At 52.4% G+C, this 27108-nt stretch overlaps 1 protein-coding gene and 1 pseudogene across 1 annotated transcript; both read right to left on the reverse strand.

Moving 5' to 3' along the window:
* Nucleotides 1-291: 291 nt before the first annotated feature.
* Nucleotides 292-14045, reverse strand: LOC142031754 (endogenous retroviral envelope protein HEMO-like; annotated as a pseudogene).
* Nucleotides 14046-19414: 5369 nt separating this feature from the next.
* On the reverse strand, nt 19415-25773 carry LOC142031755 (uncharacterized). Its single transcript, XM_075029401.1, has 8 exons — nt 25713-25773; nt 24528-24600; nt 22806-23001; nt 22458-22578; nt 22015-22160; nt 21477-21559; nt 21234-21390; nt 19415-19666 (listed from the first exon to the last, which is right to left on the reverse strand). The coding sequence occupies exons 1-8, from the start codon at nt 25771-25773 to the stop codon at nt 19415-19417; spliced, it is 1089 nt and encodes a 362-aa protein (XP_074885502.1).
* Nucleotides 25774-27108: the final 1335 nt, after the last annotated feature.

The following is a 27108-nucleotide window of genomic DNA, read 5'->3' on the forward strand; positions in this document are numbered from 1 at the left end:
AATTACAAAAATTCAGCAGAGCTCAAAAGCTTATCATCAAGGCCCAAGACTTCTTCTCTGTTGACGCATATCAGGCCCGAGGCCTCCTGTCTGCTGGTGACTTTAGCACATACCATTGACAAAGCTCAAGGTTTTCTTATCTAATTAGTACATACCAAAATTTCAAAGTTATTCAAGCAAGCAATACAGTGAAATTTTCCAGCGATACAGTGAAGTTTTCCTTCTCATGCCTTTATTCAAGGCATCAACTCCCCCCCTTTTATTGAGACTTTGGACCTACAAATCCAAGCCTCAATACCCAGTCTTAATTTTCATGTACACTTGGTTATAACAGCTACAGCACTGAATCATTACACAGGCTAAGATGCACACACAGATTACAATTATTGCAATAATGAATAGATTTTTCAACCAAATCCAATTAGGTAGCCATGAGGTAAGTTTGTGCCATAAGTCTTCAAATCCCCAGGATGTATTGTCCTTCGTAACCTGATGTAAGATCTTTGTTTGTTTCCAAATCTCTGCTAGATGAGTAGAAATTCTGCCACTTTGATCTATGTATGTACAGCAGCTCGTATTAACAATTGTACAAACACCTCCCTGTGAAGCCAGTAGTAAGTCAAGAGCCATTCGATTCTGCATTACTACATGAGACAAACTAGATATTTCAATTTATAATGCCTGTATGGCACCGGCGGTTCTGTTTTCAGTGTCCTCTATAACAGGTGATGTATTTACTATCGCCTTTTCCAATTCACTAACTCCAATTCAAGGGATAAACCATCTGGCAAAACTATGGAATCCTGAGGAATGATCTATAATGGGATTATGAACCTTCCTGGTTTGTTTGAGAAAAGTTTTTACCCATCCGCTCTGTTCATGCAATCTGTCAATTATTGTTATATTGGGGACTACGGCTCCTAATGGGCATACTCCTTGCCAATTGGGAGGTAGTACTTTTCGAGCACGTGTTCCACATAACCAATACCAACCGCTTCCTTCTGGGACTTGGAGGCCAAAGTGATTTGATGTGTCCGTATGACTTAGTGCGGGCCTCCAATATGATCTGGTCCTGGTACATCCTGGAAAACATCCTACAAAACTTTTGTCATTTCGTCTAGCAGTGTAATCATCACACCCATCTTCTCCAGACTTAAGGGTGTAGGAACTTAGAGAGTCATTACCTGGCTCATATAAGCATACAGTGGAATTCAGGTTATCTTTTGTGATGGTAACTTGTAACCTTCCTTCTTGTCTTTTTCCAGAGGGGCTTGGCCACCATGCATTGTCTGGATGTCCTTTACCATATTGTGGATTGTTAAATAATGATACATTTATTGGCAGTGGCACTCCTATCAAGGGTAGAACTTAGCTTTGTCCGGAGGCTGGCATTTGGGTAGAAATCCAACAATCACTTTTGTGGAGTATTCGAGCTATATTCTGTGTTAAGATTAAATGGAGGTTCTGATCCCAAGATGGTATCTGGCACACTTGACTCATTGCTACCGTAATTGTTACAAACAAGTCATAAAAATCAGTCATAACTTTTTCAATTTCCATTTAAGGGGAGACTCTTGTTCAACTGTCCATGAGGTTGGAGCCCTTTTAATCTTGGAACAATGAATCCACGGGCCTTTCCCCTGGACCTTGACAGCTGTGTAAGTTGTCAAGAGTAATTGGAATGGTCCTTTCCACTTTTCAGTTAGCAGCTCCGAATTCCACAACTTGATGCAGACCAAGTTTCCAGGTTGAAATGGATGGGCTGGTGTATCCAGTTCCAAGGGCCTGCTTGTCGTCACATACTTTTGCAATTCCTGTAAAGTCTTTCCCAAGGACATTAAGTAATTTTTCAAGTCCATTTCCCCTTTAATGTGAATTGTTCCTGGTATGTGTGGGGCCTAGTAAGACCTTCCATAAAGCAACTTGCAAGGGCTCAAGCTGTTTTTACCACGAGGTTGTATTCTAATTCTTAACAGCGCTAAAGGTAGCGTTTGTATCCAAGTGCTTCCTGACATATTTTCCCGATCTGCAGTTTAAGTGTATAGCTCATTCTTTCTACTTTTCCACTTCATTGTGGCCTATAAGGGGTATGGAGATCTCATGTTATGGTTAAGTTTTCACTCAACTGTTTTATAACTTCAGCAACAAAATGTGGTCCTCTGTCTGAGGACATTCCTAAAGGGATACTGAACCTCGGGATAATTTCTTTCAACAAGATTTTAGTTACTTCTCTAGCTTAGTTGGTGTGACAGGGAAAAGCTTCTGGCCATCCAGTAAAAGTATCAACTAGAAGAAGAATGTATCTATATCCCCCTTTTCTAGGCAGTTCTGTAAAATCAATTTGCCAATAGTCTCCTGGGGAATTTCCTCCTTTTGTAACCCCCCAAAATTATTTTATTACTGGTATTTGGGTTATTTTTACAACAAATTTCACATTTTTCCATGATAGATTGGATAATTTCTGTCATTGCTCGGCTTATAACTATCTTTTGAAGATGTTTTACTAAATTTTCAGTTCCCCAATGTTCTTTATTATGTACTCGTTTAGCAATTTCTCTCATTAATGAGGGTGGGATTATTATTTGCCCTGTGGGTGTGACAGCCCACCCATCTGTTTGTTCTTGTGCCTGTAAGGCCTTTATTAAGTTAGCATCTTTACTATCATATTTAGGTGGTGTTTCCAGTAAAGTTATTTATTTTTATGGTAATAATGCCATGATGCCTGTTTCTGCAGCCTCTTTGGCAGTTTCATGTGCCAATTGATTACCTATTTCTGGTGGGTTTTTTCCGGTTTGGTGGGCTTTGCAATGCATTATTGCTACCGCCATCGGCTTTTGAATGCTCTGTAATAGTTCTTGTATTTGTGCAGCACGCTTGATTTCAGTTCCTTGTGCTGATAGTAGTCTTCTCTCTTTCCAGATGGCTCCATGGGCATGTACAACGCCAAAAGGATACTTAGACTCTGTCCAGATATTAACCTTTCTCCCTTTACTCAGTTCCAATGCTTGAGTTAAGGCTATTAGTTCTGCCTTTCGGGCTGATGTTTTGGGAGATAAGGCTCATGCCTCTACTATGCCATCTAAGGCCGTCACAGCGTATCCTGACAGTCTCTTCCCATCGCGAACAAAACCACCGCTGTCAGTATATAACTCCCAGTCTGGATTTTCTAACAGAATGTCTTTAAGATCCGGATGGCTAGCATATATTTCCTCTACAGTTTGTAAGCAATCGTGTTCTAGTGAACTCTCCACTCAATTAGTGGAGAGGAATACTGCAGGATTTGTAACTGAAGTGGTCTTGAGATTGATGTCATCTTGTTCTAGTAGTACCACTTGGTATTTCAGCATACGGCTGAGGGACAAGCAATGCCCCCCTTTTTGTTCCGAAACTGTGACTACCGTGTGTGGTACACACACAGTAATTTCCCAAGATTCTGCTGCAATTAAGATGTCATCTACATATTGTAATACAGTTCCCTGTCCATTTTCTTTTCTCTAAATCTCTAATTCATTCACCAGCTGATTTCCAAAAATAGTTGGGCTATTCTTGAAGCCTTGTGGTAGAACTGTCCAAGTATATTGTGTCTTTTGCCCTGGTTCAGGATTTTCCCACTCAAAAGCAAAAAGCTTTGTTCAATGGTGAGGGTATTTAGTAACGTACACAGGTTTGCAACAACTGGATGTATATCTTGTACTCTCTGATTTATTGCTCTAAGATCCTGGACTAAACAGTAATCTTTTCCATTAGCTTTCTTTACTGGTGAGATAGGTGTATTATATTTTGACTCACATTCTATTAGCAACTTATATTTTAAGAATTTTTGAACTATTAGTACCAAGCCAGTTCTCGCTTCTAATTTTAAAGGGTATTGTTTAATTCTTACAGGTGACGATCCTAGATTTAGATCAATTCTTACTGGTTCCGCTCTCTTAGACCTTCTTGGAACTTCTCCTGCCCAAACGATGGGGATCACTGCATCTTCTATTTCTCAAGGTATCTTGTCCCTTTTGGGGTTTGTATCCTGTAAGAACAAGGCTATGGCTTCGACATATTTAGATTCTGGGATTAAAATTTCAACTTCCCCATCCTTGAATCTGATTTCAGCTTCTACCTTTTCAAGTAAATCTCTACCCAGTAAAGTTTTCAGAGAATTTGGCAAATATAAAAACTGGTGAGTAACCCATTGTTTTCCAAGTTTAAACTTCAGGGATTTGAAAAATGGCCAGGTCTCACGAGTCCCTGTCGCACCAATGACATTTATGCTTTTGTTACTTAAATTTCCTTCTAGTGTATTTAAGACCGAATATGTAGCCCCGGTGTTGACTAAAAAATCTGTTTCCTCATCTCCCAGCTTTGCTTTAACCAGAGGTTCTGCTGGGAGAGGTTCCTCTGGTCCCCATCAGTCCTCTCCCCCTGCTTACTTCAAAGGCTTCTCTCAGCACAGCCACAAATACACTTGATTCCTCTTTCCTTTAACATCCCTCTTCCTTAACTCTTTCCTCTTCTTGACCACTGTACCCAAAGGCACTACCTCATCCATTAACTTCCCTGGTCATTCAGGGACATGTTTAGAAAAATATTTTTCTTGCTGCACATATCCCAGGTTTCCACAATAGTAACATTTTCTTCTAGTGTTCCTTCACATTCTCCTTCTCTTTTTCTAGGTCTTAGTTCAGACCCTGTACCTAATCATCTTTCTTCCTAATCCTTACCTCACTTGTAAACTCCTTGCAAAAGCGACTGCCAATAAATCATCCTCTTGTTGCTTTGCTCCTCTTCTTTTTTTTCTCTTTTTCTTTTTTTTTTTTTTTTAATTTTTGCTATCAGGGGCCATTTGACCTACAAGGACACTAATTGCAAGTGCATCATTAAAATTTTGTTAGCAGAGCTTGTCTGAGTCTCCCAAAATCACTGGGATGCTTATCAGGTCTCTGCCTGCATTCTTGCACTTTTAGTCCAGTTTACCAATTTACCCCTAGTTCTCCACATGCCCTAATGGCTTCTATTAAATTTCAGAGCCCTGTCTGACAAACGGCTCAGTCTCCTACACTGTTATAGTCCCAGTTTTGATTTTTTTTTTTTCCCCTAGACTGTTGTGTTAGTTCTGCTCAGGGAAATTTAACATTCACCCTTCTCCTTTTCTTATAGGGACATCAGATCCCAGGTAGCAGCCACAGCGTCCTGCAAGGAAGCCATCCTTGAGATTTTTTATTTTTTGGAGGAAGCTCTCCCCTCCAGGATCCACCTGTGACTCCCAGGCATCTCCCAGTCTTTTGACCTCTGCTTTCAGTACCAGAGATCGCAGATCAGATTCGACAAGGGTATAAAGAGGATCCCGCTGGAGGACATTTTGGAATCAGTCCTCCCAAGAGCAGCGGATCTGCAGTCAGAGACTCCCCCTTGGGTCGGGACGCTGCCTGAGGTAACTCCTCAAGGTAGAGAGCCCTCAACTTTTAGGTGAGTGATACGCACATTTTGAGTCATCATTTTAAATCTTAAGAATTCTTAAGTCGGCTGTGTAGTATTAATTCCCCTTACATCATTGAGCTTGTGGTTTACAAAATGTTACTGGAGTTCTAACTTTTTACTAAAGATTAAAGCTGAGCTTTAACACCTGTTGGATTTGACTGTGTGTGCCTCCATAACATCCCTTCGAGTGTAGGTTAAAGCTCTGCCAATGAGCCCCGCTAGCTCGTGAGCCAAGACCCCCCTTCCCCCTTTGAGAAAGGTGAATCCCATCTGACACCAGCAGGCCTGGGGCCGTGCCAGCCACCCTATTATCGAAAAACCCAAAACTCTGGCGGGGACACCAGCCACGACCCACGTATTAAGAGACCAGGTCCACCTCTTTCTTCCAGTGTCGCTGCCCGCAACTGGAAGGAGAGAGGGAAAAATAAGCCGTATTCCAGATTCCCCTCCCAACCATCCCAAGGCCCCGAAGTCTCTTTCAATCGCCCTTGGACCACGCGTTGCAGCTTCGTCGCCACCCAGGCGGAAGAGCAGTTGTGGGCAATAGCCCGTGGGCCGTCCCAGGCTGGGAAGTTTCCCAGTGCTGCCCTGAACCCGGGCCCCAGGGAGGCAGCAGGCTTCCCTATGAGGAGGCTCTGTCTGGCATCTCGGACCCTCTGTTCCCCTCAGAAGGGAGTCACCCACACCCCTAAGCCATCTTGGCTTCCTTGGGGAGGCAGTCGTAATACAGGGGTAGGCCTTTCTGACCATGGCAACACCCTCTGGCGCAGCTGGCCCGAGCTCCACATCCTCCCTGGACTGGCCTTCCACCTCCGGAGCCTCATGCGTCTTGTTGAGAGGCACCTGGGAAGGCGAGGAGGGGGTTCGCCTGCTGCCCCCAGCCTGGCCTCCTTTTTCTTTTTTCCTTTTTCTTTTTTCCTTTTTCTTTTTTCCTTTCCTTTCCTTTTCCCTTTCCCTTTCCTTTTCCCTTTTTTCCCTTTCCTTTTCCCTTTCCTTTTTCCTTTCCCTTTCCTTTTCCCTTTCAATTTCCCTTTCATTTTTCCTTTCCTTTTTCCTTTCCCTTTCCTTTTCCCTTTCAATTTCCCTTTCCTTTTTCCTTTCCTTTTCCCTTTCCCTTTCCTTTTTTTCCTTTCCCCCTTCCTTTTCCCTTTCCTTTTCCTCCTTTTCCCTTTTTTCCTTTTCCCTTTTTTCCCTTCCCCTTTCCCTTTCCCCCCGGCAGCGGGAGGATCCAGGGTCCCCCGGCTCTCGGGTGCTTTCTGGTGCCCGTTTCTGCCTCGGGGAGGGCAGAGCACGGTTCCAGCAGCCTGAGTCTCTCAGAGTCCCGGGTGCGCTTTCCCCTTCCTGCTGCCTCCCGGAGCTCTGCCGGCGGGCTGGGCTGAGCTGAGCTGAGCTGAGCTGAGCAGGTCGTCCCCTCGGTCCCACCTCACAGGGCTGGTCCCGCTCCTGCCAGCCCTTCCCAGGGCCAGGCTCTGGCACGCCCTGAGGCTGTGTGGGAGCTCTCTCTGGGTCACCACATCCCTGCTGGCGAGCGCAGAGGACGTGGCTTTCTGCTACCGTCGCCTGGCTCCTTCCCCCGGCCGAACTCCCCTCTGGAGCGGGCAGGGGCACGCCGCCCTTCCCCGCCAACTGCCGCCCCCGGCTCTCTTTGCCTGCTCTGGCCGCGGCACTCCCCAGGCCGCTTCGGAAAGGGCTGGGGGTGGCACTGTTACAAATATTCTGGTAAGTTAAAATTTTATATAAACTGGGTTTGATCAAAAGGTGAAGACTGTAGAATATAGGGGTTTGAAGCTCGCAATGTAGTCGTCGAAACTTAGGAACGTACAAAATGTGCTGTATACAGTCATAAGAAATAAGTATTGTCTAAGATTAGTTAACCATAGAAACTTTGACCGATTTGTTAGTTTGTAGTGTTTTGTCCTAAGAAACTAAGAGAGATCGTTATGGACCTTAGTTCTGTTGCTTAGAAACCCCACTTTGATCAAGATTCCAGTTAGTGGCATTAAGTAAGATTAACCAATGAATGTTTTAGTATAAGAATATTGATAAGGTGGTGTGACTGAGGGCCAATCACTAGAAACGTTAAATTCAAGAATTAACATTGAATGTACTTTTTATGTCAATCTAATACATGATGGCAAAAATCGTACTGCGCAGAATCACATAAGAGAGGTCAACTCTCGGACAAAGTGAAGAAGACTACGGAAGACCACCAGAGGGCTTCTGAAGACCACCAGAGACTTCACCACGCCTGTGTAAAGGGACATTTACATATGCTAATGATTTGTCGGACAGTTGATGATTATGTATGACATTTCCCAGAAATTTAGTGACTATGTATAACAGATGTGTATTTAACCTGCATGATCAAACCAGACAGGTGCACACACGAGGTGGAGTGATCCCCTGTGTGCCCAGCGCTGCAATAAAGGAGTGCCTGCTTCTTAACTTCTCATTGCCGTCAAGGAGTTTTATTCCGGATTTCGGGAACAGCGCGGCCCCCGGGCCGAGACCTGCAGCTCCGCTCCGCTGCGGGCCGGGCCGGGCCGGCTCCGGGGTAGCTCGCCTTGGCGACCGACTGCCAGCCGCAGTGACAGCCGGGCAGCGGCCCCAGGCTGCTCCAAGGAAGCTCCCGGAGACGAGGGCTCTCCTCTGGAGGAAGCTCCCTCCGCCGGGAGCCACCCGCCGCTCCGTCCGTCCGTCCGTCCGTCCTCGGGTCCCCTTGTCCCGGCAGGCTGCGCTGGTGCCCGGGAAGGGCAGCGGGAGAGCCCCAGGGCTGGGCCGGGGCCGGGGCCGGGGCCGGGGCCGGCTCTGTCCTGGCGGCGACCCCCCTGTGGCGGGGGCACGGGAGGACCCCCTTTGGTCCGCCCCGGGACTGACTGACAGCGCTGCCCTCACAGCAGGGGGGGGACTGACTGACAGCGGCATCACGCACAAAGCCCTGGGGAGCTGCCCCGGCGGGGGGGGCGAGGCGGCAGACAAAGGGGGGTCCCTCACCTCCCCTGCGACACACAGCCATGGGGGCTTCCTCCCCTGAACCGCTCCGCTCTGCCACAGATTGCCTGGGGGGGGGGGGGGGGGCGGGGTCCGGGAGGGACACGGACACTGTGCATCTAGTGAGGTAGCTCTCTCTCTAGTGCAACTGTAATTGCCAACAAGCCGTAACAGCAACCATCAATCGGAGGAGCACCGGGTGTCTATACAGTATTTTCATACAAACTTATCCTCCCCAAGAAAGTAAATCGCTAATAAAGCAAAGCCAGCAGCAGGACAAGCAGCACCAGGGCAGAGGAGATCCCCCCTTTTGGGGAGGGAGCGGGTAAGTAGCACAAAAATGTCCTGCGGGAGGAGGAAAAACGGAGAAGCCTTTTCCAGTTCCGACTTCCCTCACCCACGAGCTCTCCGGCCTGATCACGCTGACTTCAGCAGCTAGGAGCATCAAGGTCCACAGTCACCAGTGCCAGCAATACGGCACCGGTGCCACGAGCCCAGGTACCGCTGGAAGTGATGTCAGATACAGAAAACCCTGTGGTAGGTTAGAAAGTCCTGGTTTAAATTTAGTCAGTTAGCCAAGATCAGTCTGATCTTTTCTAGTCTTCCTGTTTAACGGTGCCTCACCTGGAGCACCAGAGCTGATCCTTTCTGCTCTTCCTCATGGATGGCGCGTCCCTCTTGGCAGGAAAATGGAGCGTTGACCCGATACAGAGCGACTGAGCGGTCAAAGCGAGGAGGGGATACCTCCTCAAAAGACCACCGAAGGCCAGCCGAGACCCCCGCGCGTGCGGAGAAGGCATCCGATGCGTCAGGGTTACACAATGCTACGCACATGCATCAGATAGTTTGAATATGTATTAGGTAGGAGTAGTTTAATAACTTAGGTGCAATTGTTACTGCATAAAAGGGACACAACTGATGAATCCGGCCTGCTTGATTTGTGCAACGTCCACGGAGCACCCTGCGCAGAATAAAACAGTATCTCTCCCGCCTGTGTGAGATTGTTCTCTTGCACACCGTGTACCGAATCTGCTTTTAGGACAACAGATGCAAGCGTGTGGCTTTTTCCAGGGTTTATGGGATGCCAAGGGGAAGAGAGGGAAGAGCTTGTTTCTGCTTGTTCTTTTTTAAGCACCTTTCCCTTTCCTTTTAGAAGGCGGCCACTGCTTTAAAGAACAAGGCGCTTTCTCAAAGTTAAAAGAATGCCTATACCAGTTAAAATAAAAAACATTTTTGTTTAGATTTCATTAACCCATGTTCTTTATCGTCTAAAATGATTTTCCAAAATGGATGCACATCTTGCCCATAATTCTGTAATGGCATTTTCTGGACTGAGACATCAAAATGTCTTTGTGTGTAGGTTGTAGCCTCAGCCAGCCCAGCTCTTGCAGGGTAAAGGCCCTTTCTTATGCAGCTGCATCTAAGATCAGGGAAGTGGGACATCCTCCTCCTCCTGACAGAACCAGTGCTAAAGAAGATCAACTCATGGATATCTTCCCTTATTTATAGCTTGTTCTCCATCTGGTCAACTCTCTAGCCATTCCCTGGTCCTCACCGCTGTCCATCTCATTGTACAGCCCCCCAGCAGAAGGGACCGAACCCTGGTGCACTCAGCCTGTACCACGGTTTGTGGGACAGGACTGAGGAGAATGCTGTAAATGGAACCAGTTTCTCAACCCCATTTCTTCTTGCAGGGAAAGCATTCTTTCACTGCTGATGGGAGTGCGGGAATGAATACAGAGGCATATAGGGTGGATAATCTGTGCACCACGGTGGGAACAAGCCAAACAGACCCCGTGTTGCATTATCATCTGACTCTTTTAGAGCATCGCCTCATTCTGCCAGACATGTTACCCCGTCAGACAGCCACACGTTGCTACTGCTAAAGTAACAACCAGTAACACAGTGTTATGTGTTAGACCAGCATTGTGCGTGTAGGTGCTGACGGTGCCTCAGCTCAGCAGAGGGCTGAAGAATGATGGTTTATTGCAAATGCGCTAGCGTGATGGCAAAAAGCTGCCTGAGCATGCCCTAGGCACATCTGAAATCTTAACTCCCAGCCTCATCCCACTACCTATCAAAGGCATAAATAATTACACCACTTGTAGCAGAGTGGTAAAATCTAATCCAAAACATTTTCACCAATTTTGACCTTTTTAATGCTGTGAAGCATAGGGCAGCAGTCCATCCAAGACTAGAAACCTCTACTACTTCTTCTTGGAGGGAAGGAGTGTTTTCTGCCAGGGTAAGACTGATTAAAATAACACACAGTGCCAAGCTGATGCTTGTTTTATTAGAGTCTCATACAGTGATTTTCAAATGTAAAATTCCCAATTTATGACACTCAAGGATCAAAATCGTAAAGCTTGTCACACTTTTTCCAAAACCTCTAGGTTGTGAAGAAAAAGACATTCTAACCCAACATCTTCAGTATATTAATTTGAAAACGTAAACAAAGTAGAATTTCATTTTAAAGCATTTAATAGCGGAGACAAGCAATGTGTAAAGCTGAATTACAAAAGAAACAATACAACCCGACATTCATGCTACAAGTTTACCTTTCCACAACCATTAGTACTTCCAGGTCAGTTCTTTCCAACAAAGAGATGTTGTAGTGGCGAGAAGATTATGCTGGGGAAACAACAACAACAAAACCCACATTATTTCTTCTTCTCTGCAGAGAAGTACTTCTCTGAGAATTGTGACAACAAGGTAATTTCTGTCCACCAGAAAGACACATCCCCAGCACAAAATAATACAGAGGAAGACCAAAAAAGTAGAGGAAATGTAAAGAACAACCTGTGCTGTAACGGTCTAGTCTCAATAGTTAAGGGGACTGGCATACATTATGATTAACAAGGAGTTTTATTCCTTCCAAAACTAACCCACCTATCAAACAGTTACTGCCAACGTTCAACATGGGCTGTGCAGTGAACAGACCACTCTTGTTTCGACAGCTTTAGAGCACTCCTTTAGTCAGCAATGCCCAGCAACTGTTGGGGGGGGGAGGCTGCTACTTTCATTTCGGTTTAAAATGGTGTCTTTGGGAGTCAAAGTTACAAAGGCCACAGTTGCTAAGTGGCCAAATAAAGGCCATACTTGCCTTAAGGGGACTGAAGGTCCCTCCCAGGAAGGCCCCTCGAGAAGGGGGGAGTGTGTAAAACTCCTTTAGAAACCAGGCTGGAGACGGGCACTCCGCAGCTGACAAAAGCCACATCCTATGAGGGCTGTGACTGAGGTCAGTAACACCCCCCCAACCCCCCACCCCTCAAGCCCCCCCTCCCCCGTGAGGAGTTTTTTCCCCAAAGACAGCCCAGAAGAGGAACATTTCCTGGGAATGCTGCACCTTACCACAAGACAAAAGGACACCCCTGAATGCTCCTTTGCCTTGGCAGACTTTTTTGTTTAACCACAGAAAAGAGGGACCCATTCTTCAAGAGAACGTAGAATCACCTGAACTGCCAGAATCAGGCACAGGCTCGGACAGAGCCAGGACTGCATCTGCTCGTAGCTGCAGTATTTGTACCTTCTCCAGAACCTGGACAGACCTCTTCCTTCTGACTCCATGTTTCCTTTGTTTACCATTTGGTCCAGTTGCTGCAGTAGCTGCACCGCACCCTCAGCCTGACCGGTTCCTGTTCTTTGTTCAAGGTTAGATCCCACAGGCGCCCCTGTCAGAAACAGCAGCAAGAACAAAACCACAAGCTCGCTCTCTCCACACTCCCTGCACACCCAACGGCAGACCCTGAAACCGAGAGGTCGGTCCAGACTCTGACTGACATCACGCCTGGGAGCTTTCAAAGCAATCACAGTGCAGACTGGTTTGGAGGTAGGCTCCCATCTCACAGCCCGGCTCTGAAAGAGCTACGTAGCCTGGCTCCATGGGTGGGAATTGTTTACAGCCAAAATCATTGCTGACCTACTGCTCTTCGGTGGTTCTAATTCCTAGTCTCACGTGCTGGAAAATACCAAACACCACTTTTAAAGGAAAACTATTACCAATGTCATCCTTGCAGCTTTTGACTTCATATGACCAATTCAAATGAAACAAGCCAGGAATTCCTTCCTTACACAAACTCACCCGGTTACAGCCCACAGTAAGGGATGCTGGACTAAACTCACGCTCATCTTCTTTGGAGGAATTCTGAAAGGAAAAGGAACCCAAGAACTTTCACACCATGTAAAATTCTATTCTACAGGAGATCTTTGTTTCTTTGCTTGCTTGCTTGCAGAACTAAAAGGCAGGGTCTGCTCTCTTGTTCTGTGACTTTATTTTCTTTCCTGCTACTATGAGGACCTTCTTCACCAATATCTTTCTGCCCCTCCCTCCTCAGGACATTCCCAGGCCTAACATAAAGCTGGAATTCATTGACTAGACTTTAATATAGCAGATAGTGAAAGAGGAACACCAGCTATGGCACAGACAGAGATTTTAAAAAACATCGACAGAGGTGCTGTGGGAAATAACAGCCGCTGGACAATACAGGCCCCTAGACATCAGCCCTGCTAAGACACACTCATAGGAAGCAGAGTAGCAGGGCAGGGACAAAAGTGAAAAGTGCCAGAAGCAAGAGGTGAGCCAGGAATACCCATTCGCAAGGCTATCAGCAACACAAAGGACCACAAACAACAAAACCACCATGTAAGCTTCTTCAGGAGAAAGTGAAACAACTTTGTCACAGAGATAAGAGAAGAGAAGAATAGATCCCTCCCTGATGGTGCTTCTCTTGCACTAAGCTCAGGTTCAGGTGAAATTCCAAACTTTAGATGGCCAGAGAGCTTTGCAGTTTAGTCTCAGAGCATTAACTAAGGTAGGAAAATTATCTGCAGTGACAGGCTGAGCGTCTCCCAGTTCTTTCTTCCTTGGACTTCTACTGGTGCTCTTGGTAAGCAGAAAGATGCACAGGCTCAACTCCAATCATCCTGACCAGACAGCCTCCTGTCAAAATTGCAGGCCTGGAAGGCATTTGGGTGAGAGCTGAAAATGCAATCTATTCAACAGCCATGCGACTGCAGCACTTCCACGCTCCTCCTTCTGAGTTGAGTGCCAATGCTGTAAAGTCAGTCCTACGCGTACTAAGCAGACAGATTTCCTTCATGTTTCAACAAGAGCCTTCCCTTTTCGAGATGCACTCTAAAACACCAGCTGGATTTGGATCCAAAGTCATACACTGCTCATAAACTGAACAAGAGCCCTGGAGGAATGACCAGAAGAATCCTGAGAAAGCACAGGTGCTACTGAGATGGTTTTTTTCTAAACCTGATCTTTCTTCTCATTCTGAATACCAGAAGAAAACAAATGGAAAGCAAACCAAATGGAAGGCATGTCACAGCAGCACCTGGCTCTGATCTCCTAAAAAAGCACACGAGGGAGAGGTCATCTGCTCAGGATTCCATGCGGTGCTCCTGACATCTGGTCTGGTATTCATAAAGACACCAGTTTGTGTCTGGAGCTCCCTCTCAGTGTAACAGTGCCCTGACTAGTGCAAATTGCAGGTACGAGTCATGGTGGCACAAGCATCTCTTCTGGAGAAGGTTCTTCTCACCTGAACTGGTATTTGCCGACTTGATGATTCACTCATCATAGTTCCAGATTACCTGGAAAGAGCTCAGGACACAACCTCCTACTGTGTTAACTGATGTGGGAGGACACGGTGATGCCTGCCACCTACCACATCATTTCTCAGGGTCCAACATGCTAACCTGGAGCTCCAGCTTCCAAGGACCCTAATGTTTGGGAAATTCAGCCACTGTACAAGGAGCAGAGGCATTCTGGGGACAGCAATTATGGCAAAGCGGGGAATAAAAAAAAAAGCATCTTTCACAGGATGACCTTATCCCACCAACAGAGTGTTTGGAGCACCTGAGGAAAGAAGCCAGAAAGGGCATGCGTAGAGACCTGCCACTAATCCTGCAAAGGTAAGCTGAAGGGAAAAAAAGGGATACAGGTTTTGGAGACAAATCAGCCTGCTTGTTTTAGAGAAGTTCTGTACTGAAGGCTCCTGAGGAGTTACCAGGCAGTGTCCTTCCTATCTTGAAAATCCAACAAACCTGTCAAAAACCCCTCTTCTGAAAGAAAGTTTTGGGCTTACAACAAGGTGAGGGCTCTTTCAATATAGGAGTTTACCTGTGCAGGCTGAAGGTAACCATGCAACTAGCAGCACCTGAAATTGCAGGCTACTGTATATGCAGGGGATCCCTGCAGAGCAATTATGCTGAGATTGGCCCTTTGAAACCAGTCCTACAGCAGCAAGCAGGCAGCATGCCCTGGCCAGCAGGCACCAAGCCCACAGACAATATTTGCGTAAAGGCTCAGCCAGTTGTGGAGAGGTCCAAAAGGTTTCTGAAATGGGGGCAGCACGTCATCATGCAGAAACACGCAGAAACCTGGGCATCTGATGCAACTGTTCACCTCCCAAGGAACAGTGGGAGAAGAAGCTGTTCCTTTTATACCACCAGGCAACTTCCTTTGTGGACAACCCCAAGAGGAATGAGTTTGCCTCCTCGGAAAAGACTGTCTCCAAAGAGCTGGAGAGGGAAGGAGGCCGGGAAGGAGGCCAGGAAGGCAATAGCACGGCAGGGGTTTGAACTAAATGCAGAATGGCTATCGGGATCCAGAAAATGGATGAAATGCACTGGGAGGATGGGCAACAGCCAGGAGGAGGAGAACAGGGGGGTGAGGGAAGACCCTCTTACCTAAAGGGTGTGCCTAACAGCAGCTCTGTCAGAGCAGCCTTTTAGCTTGTGGGCTACAAGAGAAAGAATCTTGCCCTCCTGACAAGGTATCTGGAGAACAGTGGGTTTAGAAAGCAACTGCCAATCCCTCTGGAACAATCTGGTCATAAATCTGCCTTCTGATGACATAGCGAGAAAAAAACATGACACTGTTTCAAGAAGAGGGAGATGCCTGCAAGGCCATCTGCACAGAGAAAGGACACTGCTGAGGAGTGGCAAGTACTCACACCGAAGCCAGTGTCAAGGTGTCAGCACCCACTGTCGGCCCTTCATGGAGTTCTGCACAAAGGAGCATGTGAGGTAAAAGAGGACTGGAGTCTCTTGAGGACAAGGCAGGGCGACCTTCAGGTTCAGCTCCGAGAGGCTAAGCTCACCCCTAGAGCTTGTAGCTTCACAGTCAGAAAAGCCTGTGTTGGTTCCCGGTAAAACTCATCCCGTGGCTAAGTTTGATGAGCAGGAATCACAAATGTCTCCATGCAGGTGATGCAGGTGAAAAGGGAAAAAAAGTTACCTGAAGGCATTTTTATGCTTGCCACTTTAAGAACCTAGGACTAAACAGATGCTATTGTCTCTGAATATTCTGTAGCTTACCGTTTCAAATCCGTGCTTTGCTTTACTCGTATGGCAAACACGCTCGGCTCCAGTTCTAAAAATAAGTCAAACAGGTAAGAACTGAGTTTACCAAAAGTCACAAAAAGGAAACAATCTTGGTATTTCATTAGAAAGCAGGGTTTTAGTACCTCCCTCTAAGCCAACAAGATAGATACCCTTAATCTGTATTTGTACTCATGTTTCAAAGTCTCATTTAAAAAATGACAATAGGCACTCACTCCAGTATTAGGCTTTCTGCTTTTCTAGTAAGCCCAACAAGCAGTTAAAGAGAAAAACAGCGTGACGTGACAGGGAAAGGGGCATGAGCAGCAAGGTGAGAAAGCTTGCAATCCTACAAGATTACTGACACAAGGAGAAGGGCAGGTAGCAAAGAACCATAGAAAGATCTTACAAGACTCGGTCGTGGAGCAATAAAATGGCAGAGAGGTACAAAGTGGTGCACGTGGGGAAAAACAGTCCTGGCTTCACACACAAAATAGTGCTCTTGGAGCTGATCAGCATCACCTGGAGATTCCGATAGCTCAACTCTCAATAGCACCCCAAGAAAACCCAAATCCAAATGCCCCATGAGGACTTACGAGCAAAAGAGCTTGTCCAAAAAGAAAAAAAAAGATCAAGAAGTGGTCTGACTACAGCAGGCAAACTCCTTCCCGGGGGGGGGAATGCTCAGACTGAATGCTCAGCTCTTCACTCTGACAGAGTAATCGCAAAAAAATGACAGACGGCTTGAAGTTGATGCCTGACTGGTTTAATTTTGCAATCAAGAATACACTGTAGAATTATTAAGTGTTTTAATCTTTTCTGGAATAGCGTAACTGCTGGGGCAAGACACAGGACTAAGAGAGAACTGCCAGACTGGACCATGAAATAGCCCTTTCTGGCCTTGTATTTTATGAATCTACAACTCACGCCTTGGCTAAAAGAGATTAGAAAGCATTCTGGATCCTGGTCTTATTCTTCACTCATGTCCAGCAGTTTTATTGTGACTAGAAACTGATGGGGGGTAGGGAATGAAAGGACTACATCTGGATGAGCAGGAAAAGAACTGGCTTCAGACTTCTCCCATTATAATCTCTGCATGAAATACATCTGGGAATTGGGTAGAATATAAGGCAACAAGGGAGATGATTTGACATGGTCTGTACGTTGCCATGGAAGGGGAAAGGTGAGCATAAACACTTCCAACCACAACGCTGGATCTGGGACTCTCTGCCACATACTTGTGAATATTAAGTACAGACATGAATCTTCTGTTTTTAAAAGCTATGCTCCATGAAAGAAAGAAGCTGCCAGACTATAATAATGGGCCTGCCTCTGAAAGGTAATCAAGAACTAAGCTTGAAGTTAGCCACCACGAGCCAGCATTGCACCCTCGCGCTGAAGGTGGCCAACAACACCCTGAGCTGCGTTAGGAAGAGTTTTGCCAGCAGCTCAAGGGAGGTGATCCTTCCCCTCTGCTCAGGGCTGCTGAGGCCAGTCTGTGTGCTCCGTCCAGACTAGGCTCCGCAGGACAAGACTGGGACTCACTGGGGTGAGCCCAGCAAAGGGCCACAAAGAGGATGAAGGGACTGGAGCACTCTTCATATGCGGAGAGGCTGGGAGAGCTGGGACTGTTCAGCCTGGAGAAGGCTCGGGGGCTCTTATCAATGTACACCTGATGGGAGGGAATGAAGAAGAGGGAGCCGGGCTCTCCTCAGCAGTGCCTTATGGCGGGACAAGACGCAAAGGGCACAAACCGCAAAACACAAAATTAAAGCTGAACACAAGAAAAAACTTTCTGACAGCAACTGTGGTCAAGCACTGCAACCGGTTGCCTACAGAAGTTGTGGCGTCTCCACCCTTGGAGTCCACTCAAAACCTGAGGGGACACGTCCTGGGCAACCTGCTCTGGGTGACCCTGCTTGAGCAGGAGGGCTTGGACTCGATGATATCAAAGGTCCCAAAAACCTCAATGGTTCTGTGAAAGCCACAGACAGAGATCTCTGCCTCAAGCCGAGAGGCAGCAGTCATCAGCCGACTCAGAGAACAGGCTGGGAGGCAGCTAGAAAACTGTTCCCAGTTCCCCCCTTGTCATCCCTGCCTCAGGTGTGCAAGCCAGTGCACCGCTTTGTCGAGCTGCCCAGTTCTCATCCCACAGAAACCAGAAACCTGGTTTCAGGCAACCGACAGGTACCTGTTTTCGAGGACATCCTCCTTTCTCCCGGCCTAGGGAAGGAAGCAGGAGAGCCAACGGGACGCGACTGCTCTGGAAACGCCGCTGCCGACCTCCCTGAAGCTTGACAGGCCTCTTGCCCCGGGGGCTGCCAAGAACGCCCGGGCAGGACTGCGTCGCAGCCCGCCACCGACGCCAGGCTGTGAGAGAGGGACACCCCCGGCGGCTGCGGGTCCCCGCGGGGACAGCCGGCAGAAACTCCTTTCTCTCCACAGCCGCACGTCTCCGCGGTGCCCGCCGGCCTCTGCCGGACAGCCACCAGCGGCAGGCAGTCCCCTGCTGCCCCCGCAGCCCCGGGGGCGGCAGGGAGGGGCCGGGGCTGGCCGGGTATGCGGGGGGAAGGCCGGCACCCGGCGCCCCGGCCTGCCGCGAGGGGAGATGCCGCCACCGCCGCCGCCTCAGCCCCCCTGCCGGCCTGCGAGGCCCCCGGGCACCCCCGGCGCTGGCGACCGCCGGGCAGCCCACCGCTCCACGGACGGGGAGGAGCCCCCGCCACGGCCACCGGCCCCGCCGCGCCTGCCGCCCGCCCTTGCCTCAGGCGGGGCCGGGCCGGGGCTGCAGGCGGAGCGGAGCCGAGGGCAGCCGGGCCAAAACGAGATGAGCCGAACCGAGCCGAGCGGAGCCGAGGGAAGGCGAGCGCCGCCGCAACGACATGAGCCGAAGGGAGCCGAAGGGAGCCGAGCCGAAGGGAGCCGAGCCGAGATGAGCCGAGCCCGGCCGAGATGAAACGAGCCCGGCCGAGATGAGCCGAGCCCGGCCCGGGCGCCCCCTCCCTCTGCTCCAGCTCCCCACGCTGCTCTGCACTGGCTGCTGCTGCGCTGCAGAGGCAGCTGCATTTTGGGGCTTGGAGCGCTTTGGGTTCCAGCGTGAGCCTGAAGCATCAGAGGAGTTGGCCTGTACCTCGGTCCCTTTGCGTCGGTGTCCTTGCCACCGGCTCAGTTCCTTTGAATCGGTGTCCTTGCCACCGGGGCAATCGCTGCCAGAGACGCGGGCCCCCCCGGGCCGCTCCCCGGCCCCTGGCAGTGTCCCTCTCCATCTGCCCGCCCGCCCCTGCCGTGGGCAGGAGGTCTCCGCGCCCGCGCTCCCCTGGACGAGGAGCTGCAGCGCCCGGTGCGCAGTGCTGAGGGGCCGGCTCCTGCCCACCATCACCTGCAGCTGGAGGAGCCGCACCGCGCCCGCCAGCACCGCTGCCCGCCCTGCCCGCCCATGCCGCTGCGCCCGACCGGCTCCGCTCGGCTCGGCTCGGTAAAGCTCGGCTCCGCTCGGCAAAGCTCCGCTCGGCTTCGGCTCCGTAAGGCTCGGCAAAGCTCCGCTCGGCTTCGGCTCGGTACGGCTCGGCAAAGCTCCGCTCGGCTTCGGCTCGGCTTCGGTGTGCTTGGCTGCACTCAGCTCGGCTCAGTTCGGCTCCATTCGGCTCGGCTCGGCTTCGCTGTGCTTGGCTCCGCTCGGCTCGGCTCGGCTCAGTTCGGTTCCATTCGGCTTCGGCTCGGCTTCGGTGTTCTCGGCTCGGCTCGGCGGAGCTCGGCACAGCGGCGGAGCGCCCCCCAAGGCGAAGCGGTCAGGATGCTGACCAAGCAGGAGCTCTCCTTCGGCGGGTCCCGGGACATCCCTGCTGAGCTCAGCCGAACCCTCCTCGCTGGGCAGCAGCTGGCAGGACAAAGAAACCCGGGTGGGCGCAGGACAGAGACACGGCGAGAGCGACCTGCCCTTCCCGGGAAAGAGGAGTCAGCGACGGCTCTCTCGGGACTGATGCCCCACGCCCACCCGTGCCTCTGCACCAAGCAGGCTGGAAAAGGTCCCTGGCTGCCGACCCCAAACACGTTCCCCCACAGGAGCTCCCCGGACCCCACTCGGGCCACCAGGGCTGGGCTCAGGAAGGAGTTTTTCCGCCGGGCAGATTGGCACAGGTCCCGGGGGGGTTCGCCTTCCTCTGCAGCACTGAGCACAGCCCCTTGCCGGGGTCCTCGGGGCCATTTCTGGCCAGCGAGTCCCTGCTGTTGCAGGAGTCCAGCTGTGCCCTCCAGCCTTCCGCCTCTCTTCCCTGGGCCAGCTTGGCAGGGGAACCTCATGGACCTCCATGTCTCCAGGTCACTTGGGGCTCTTCTGCCCTCTGCAAAACAAGGAGCCTTAAGGAAGCCGACTTTTCCCTGGTGCTTTTAAGCTGGCACACTTCCGTGGGGAGAACAGAAAGCCTGGAGGGGGGTGTCTTATCTATCTATCTATCTATCTATCTATCTATCATCTATCTATCCCTGCTGGGAGGGAATGAAGATGAGGGAGCCAGGCTCTTCTCAAGAGTGCCCACTGAGAGCACCAGCAGCAACAGACACAAATTAAAACACATGATATGCTCCAGCTGCACGTGAGAAAACAACTTTTTCCTGTCCGGGTGGTCAAACACTGGCACAGGTTGCCCAGGGAGTTTGCGGAGTCTCCGTCCTTGGCGATGTTCAAAACCCAAGGGCACATTGTCCTGGGCAACCTGCTCTAGGTGAGCCTGCTTGAGCAGGCGGGTTGGACCAGAGGAACTCTACAGGTCCCTTCCAACCTCCACCCTCCTGCGTGAGTCTGTGCTTTGGTTTCACTCCTAAAGCACCTGAACTCAGCCCTGATGCCTGCGGGAAAGGATGCTGGGACAAGGCAAGATCCCAGACTCCTCCCCGAGGACTCATCACAAAACCCCATCTACCTAGTCCAGAATATCGTATGGCAGACACACTCAGAAGAGAGAAAAGATCCTTTTATTGTGAACATCAACTGCGGTGGGGGGGGGTGGGCCCAGGAGTCACAGGGGTTCAGCAGTGACACGAAAACAGCACCTACAACGACAGAGTCAGAAAGCACTGATAAACCCACAAAGGCAGGAACAGGCAGGATTTGGTTGCCCTTTCTTTGGGGAACACTGTTGACGAGGAATTGTTCATAGCCCAGAAGAGAGAGCTATGGCTGGCATTGACTAGGGTACGGCTCTGGTGCCTTATCCCCACAGGTAATGCCCTTAGAGACCTGCACGCGTGCAGAGATGCACGGGGCCCCCGTGCCACACAGCAGGGCTCAATGGGGAGCCCCTGGGGAGCGGCCACAGAGTTATTTCCAAGCCCTGCGCAGCACCATCCCTCGCCGTCCCTTGCCAGTGGGTTGGACCGACTTGGAGCAGCGCTGAGAGTTGGGAAAGATGGGCAGCAGAGCCTGGTACGCACCTGGGCTTCCTGACCTGCTGGACCTTCCTGCATCTTTTCACCAGTCCGTCCCCAAAAACGTTTTCTCTCTTCCTCCTCCTCTTTTCTGCATGTCTGTCACTCTCCTCTCCCCAGGCCTGTTTTCTCTTTCGGTTTTTCTTTTTCTCCTTGTCCTGGGGAGAGCCTGCAAACCTTTTCATCACACAGCGGTATGAGGTAGGGGAAGGCACGACCCACTGGAGTCGGTTCTAATTTTAACCAAAGTGAGCTCGTTTTACCGTCTTTCCTCCGACAGGTTTGCCAGCTCTTCTGGGCGCACCAGGGGCTCTGCTGCGCTCTCGGGGGTGGTTGGAGGCAAAGCCTACAACAGAAATGTCAGAGTTAGCAGGTGGCAAGAGACGGCCTGGAACAGTAAGCAACTGTTTGCCAAACTGCTAATCTAGCTCTCCAGAGGAGATCCCTTTGGTTGGTTTGCATCATCCACATTTCGCACAGTCCCCCCGCCCCCCCAAAATAGACTTGGAGAAGCACTGACAAAGTCGGACCTGAGCAAAACCCCGCTGAAGTTGACAGCTACTCCCCTCTGTCTCTTTGTAGGTGATTTGCAGGCATTTTGTTTGTCAAAGCACATGCCAAGTGCATTTGAGAAACAACCTTGACAGTTTTCCTTGCTAGGGATCCTCCCAGCAGGTGGAGGAATAACCCAAACTCACACCAGCTCTACTGCCAGGAAGAGGCACAGCAGCGTCTCGGCCTCATCAGAAACTCCCCTCTTACACCAGACATGCTGTCACAGTGTTTGGGGACCTGACATACCTCTCCTCTTTCAGACTCCACCACCATAGCTCCCCCAGCTTCTCTGAGGACACCGAGCAGAGAGGGGGGTGCATGCAGCGAGGCTTCTGTCTGATGTTTGGTGTCTGCTGTAACTGCTGGCACACTTTGCTCTTCCAAGTGCAGTTCTGGAGAGCAAAAACATGTGCAGCAAAGCGACTTGTTGGAAGTAAACAACCACTAAAGCAAAACCCACCCAAAGCCCTACACCACTTAAGTTTTCAGACCTCCGATGCCCTGTCTGCAGGCTTCAGCACGTCTTGCAGAGCAAACCGTTCATGCCCCAAGAAGCAGTGGCCAAAGAGAGGCCACGGGACAAGCGGGGCTGAGAGGACAACACCCCAGGCCCAGCCCTGCCAGAAACGATGCTGAGGTTTCTGGCGTCCAAGCCCCAGCCTCTGACAACCCTCAGTCCTGCCTCTTACCTCCGCAGCTCTCTGTGGGGGCTGCCGACGACTCCTCGGCTGCTGAACAGGAAAGGTCAGTTGTCTGCTCCCCAAAGAGTTCCCTGCAGTTGTCAATCATGAATTCCACCAGCACGTTCACCTGCACACATCAAACCCTCGGGCTCAACCCAGGTGCCTGAAAATGTATCACGCAGCCCTTCCCACTCCCGACCCTTGCCTCTGCGCAGGCGGCTGTGGTTGTGGGGCTGCTCTTGCAGGCAGCCACCCCACCAGCGTTTGCTCAAGAGAGGAGGCAGCCAGGGACCTCTGAGCAGCCAAGCTCGGATGGGCCGGCAAGGCTGCAGCCGACTGCTCAGTACAGCGCACCTTCTCAGTCACCGCCAGCATGGCCTCGAGGGGGAGCAGGTCCTCGTGAGGTGGGCTCAGCAGATTTGGCCCAAGGCAGATGGCCAGGTTGCTGGCGGTCATTCTGCTGCTGGAGGCGTTGTGGCCGATGTGCTGGAGGAGGGCCAGCAGCCGCTTGAGGAGGAGGAGATTGGCTCCAGGCAACTTCTCAGCCACCCTGAGGGAACAGGAACTCAACATTAATAGAGCAGATGTTGCCCACAGCCGTCCCCAAAGCTTGCCCAACGCAGGTGGGTTGCGCAGCTTTCCGGGTGCTCTCAGCCAGCAGTCAGTGCTCCTGCGCTTCAGGAAGGAAGCACGGCCTTGCTTCCCAGCTCCTCATTTCACCCAAGCCCAGGCAAGGGAAGGCTCCCTGTCCATGCCCTTTCCTCCGAAATCTAAGCCCACCCCAGCAAAAGCAAGCTGTCAGAAGACACAGCTTTTTAAGGAGACCATCCCTTTTCAGGCAAGTCCCAGGCCTCTACCAGTCCCTCCTCAACAGGCAGGCTGCTGCCTGCACTTACGCTTTCAGCTCTTCAACCTTCTCCTCCTTGCTGCTCTTCTGCATCACTGCCATCCAGTCCTCATAGAGGTCTGTCACGAGGAGCTTGGCGGGGATGCTTCGGAGGAAGTCCTGCAATGCCAGGGGCTCCAGGTGAGCCTCTGAACACTCCAGGCCAGGCAGGAGCTCTTCCAGCTGCAGGTCAGAAGCGCTCACCTTCAAGATGACGGCCAGCAGCAGCGCAGGCTGGCTGCCCAGGTCGACATCCGCACCGTGGTCCAGGGCCTTCCGCAGCTCACGAAACTCTGTCCCGCCGGCAGCTCTTCGGAATATCCCTTCTGTCGACGGTCCTTCCTTGTGCAGGACAGCCAGCATCTCCTGCAGGAGGGGCAGGAGGACAGTTGCTTGGCTGAGAAGCTGCCTTCCAACAGCAGTGACCAAAGCACTGCCCCAGATCCTGCGCCTTGCCCCCCGCAAAAGGGGCTGGCACCAGAAGCGTCTCCTGGGGGTGAAGGGCCCAATCCCCCATCCCTGGAGCTCCCGGGGACACCCACCTCCCCTCTGGAGCAGCCGGAGGGAGGGCTGGGGACCCCCTGCCCAGGCTGGCTTACCTGGATGGGCCGGGGCAGGGAGCCGTCCTCCCCGCAGAGGGCTGCCAGGGGCTGGCCAAAGAGTGCCCTGCTGCAGCCGGAGCCCGCCTGCCCTGGCGCCTGGGCAGCGGCCGGGGTCCTCCGATGAGCAAAGGGCCAGGGCAGCCCCATCCTCTTCCTCCTCCTGATGCTGTTCCCTCCTTCTGAAAAGGAAAATGGAGCAAGAGCGTGTCAATGGAGACAGCCGGGCCAGCACTCCCGGAGCCTGCCCTGCCTGCAGCACGGTGCTGAGGGGTGAGGCAGGATGGGCAGGGAGCCAGCAGCTGGAACCACAGCTCCAGCTCAGCGGCTCCAGCTCGGAGGCTCTTGAGAGCCGGCGTGCCACCGGGACAGCCTGTCCCAGCCCTCGCCCTGCCCTCCTCCAAGCTGTGGGCAGCAGGAGAGGCTCTGGGTCCCCGCAGAACCACATCCAGTGGCTGCTGCCCAGCGGGTGTCCTTGCTCATCCAGGTGACGTCCTCCCTTGGGGTGCCGCACCTGCATGGAGACACTCAAAGGACAAGTGAGCACAGCTCAACCATTTGCAGGACAATGTGCTTCTTTCCAGAACTCACCTGGTGAGCGGCAAAGTCCCCCAGCTTTGATAGATGGGGCTGTCGGTAGCCTTTGCCCTTGCTTGGGACGATCCTGCAAGAAGCAGGCTGCGCTTAGAGAGCAGCCCCACAGCAGAAAGGGCCACCGGCGAGCTGCCACCCGGCATCAGCAGCCTGAGCGCGGCAGAGCTGGGACCCTCTGCCCTCCCGGGGTCTCTGCCCCACACGGCAGGTTTTCCCCCAGTGCCGCCAGCAAGGATGTGCTGGCATTCCTGGTGGCTCCCCAACCCTCTACGCTCCCCGAGTGGCACCGTGGGACGCTCCCTCCCTCCCATCTCTGCCTTACAAGCTCACCCCACTGGCCGCAGACGCCGGCACAGCCAGAGGCGGGTGAAAGGCAGCCATTCTCACCTCTGCCTGGCCCTCCATCAGCCTCTCCAGGCTCCTGGCGCTGAATGTCCTCCACTGGGCAAGAGAGAAGGAGAGGAGGAAGGTGAGCAGCGATGCCTCTGCTGCTCAGCTAGGGGACCAGGGCTCGGGGACAGAGCCCAGACCGGAGAGACACTCACGGTGTGGCGGCGGCTCAGCTCCTTCTCCAGGGGTCTGAGGGAGGGAAGATGGGTCACGCGGGCTCTCTTTGCTCCTCCTGGTGTCCTGTGCACCGGCAAGGCACAGGGAGAGAGCTGGCTGAGCCCCAAGCTGTCCCTTCTCTCCTGTGAGGCAGCTCTGCCCGAGAGCTGCCCGCAGCCATGAGGGCACCTCTCCCCAGCTGGGGAGCTGTGTTCCCCCCTCCGGCTGCGCCTGGAGCATCCTCCCTGGCTTACCCCAGCAGTGTGCCCACCCACAGCTCCTTCAGTGCCTGGGAGCTGCAGAAAGAGAGGAGAACCAGCGTCAGGCCCCGCTGCCCCCCAGCCCATGGACAGAGGCGGGTGCCTGCGCAGCCCTGCCCCATGGGGCAGGACAGAGATGCTGCCCAAGCTCTGTCTCCCCGTGTCCTGCCAGAGCAGCTGCTTTTGCCCTTCTCTTCTGGGGACCCAAAGGGCACCAGGGGATGCAGGACCTGGCAATGCCCCCATCCATCCCTGCCGGCGTACTTCCCGCTCCCTGCCCAGGCTCTGCACACAGGGCAGAGGCCGTTCACAGGATGGCGTGGGCACGGTTGGGAACCTCTCCTGCCCGGCCGTGGGACATGGCACCACGACTCACCCGAAAGCGGCAACGCAGGAGCCAGTGGGCCAGATGAGGATGATGGAGGTCCTGTCCTCATCGCCGCCTTCCTCCTCCTCTTTTTCCTCCCCCGCTGCCTCCTTTCCGCCGCTCAGCACCCACAGCTGGTCCAGGGCCAGGCGGAGCTGTGGGCGCAGGCTGGTGCCGCGTCTGCAGAGACGAGAGGCAGGCGGTGAGCTGGAGGTGGCCTCCTGGGGGTCCCCCCGGGCAGAGCCCCGTCCCCCACCTGCCCTTGGGACTGACGGACGGACAGCAATGGGCGCCTCCAGCACCCACCAAGGTGCCGGGGCCTGGGGCTGGTGCCGGGGTGTCCCTGCCCCGGGGCCAGGGCCAGGGCTGGGGGAAAGGCAGCTGGGCTCTGAGGGTCTTACTGCAACTTGGCGATCACCACTTCCTCCTGGAGGAGGAGAAGGCGTCTCTCGCTCCTCTTGTGGCCCCGGGTCAGCCGCACGTCCGCGCTCAGCACCGCCTCAGCGTCGGCGAGAGCCTCCCTGCAGAGCAGAGAGTGGCGGGCATGAGAAAGGCCGCTGCTGCCGCGGGTCCCGGCCGTGCCCCCGAGGCACAGGGAGAGCTCACCTGGAGCCGCAGCAGCAGTTGGCCTGGCCCATCCTGCCCGGGAGAGGAGGACCCTCGCCGTGGACCGAGGACGCGGGCCACTCGGCGACAGCGGGGATGGGAGGCGAGGTGCCGGTGCCGGTTCGGTGCCGCTCGGTCAGATCCTGCCTCCTCCCAGCGCTCCTGCGTGCCAGCACAGCTCCGTGCTGCTGTCTCTGGTGGCTCTGGGCTCCAACTGACCAACATTCCGAGCCCAACGACCAACATTCTGAGCCCAACGGAAAGTGGGAGGGGCACCCACCCAGTGGGTGAGAGTTCTCTCCAGTATGGCCGTCTCTGCCTGGCACTGGGGAGCCCCGGGCAGGCTGGACGGACCCAGCAGAGGGGAAGGACCGTCTCCCTCCACCTCTTGCCAACGCTTTGCCTACTGCAGCCCAGGAGGCAGGGAGCCACCTTTGCCCCAGGGGCACTTTTCTGGCTCGAAATTGCTCCACTTGGCATCCACCATCACCCCAGGTGTCAGCACAGCTGCTTTCCAGCTGGGTGTCCCCCAGCATTTACTGGCGCAAGGGCTTCTTCGTCCCCAGGTCTCCAGGACTTTGCTCTTCCCCTTGGGGAACTACAGGAGGTTCCCGTCAGCCCCTTTCTCCAGCCGGTCAAGATCCCCCGGCTTGACAGCAGGACCCTCCGGCGCAGGAGCCTCTCCTCCCGGTTCTGTGCCACCTGCAAGCTGCCGGAGGGTCCACTCTGCCCCATCGCCCAGACCAGGGAATGTGAACAGGTCCCGCGTGGTGCAGCGCAGTGGGGGCAGACATGCACT

The sequence above is a fragment of the Buteo buteo genome, chromosome 6 (assembly GCF_964188355.1).
Source record: "Buteo buteo chromosome 6, bButBut1.hap1.1, whole genome shotgun sequence".
Classification (NCBI taxonomy): Eukaryota; Metazoa; Chordata; class Aves; order Accipitriformes; family Accipitridae; genus Buteo; species Buteo buteo.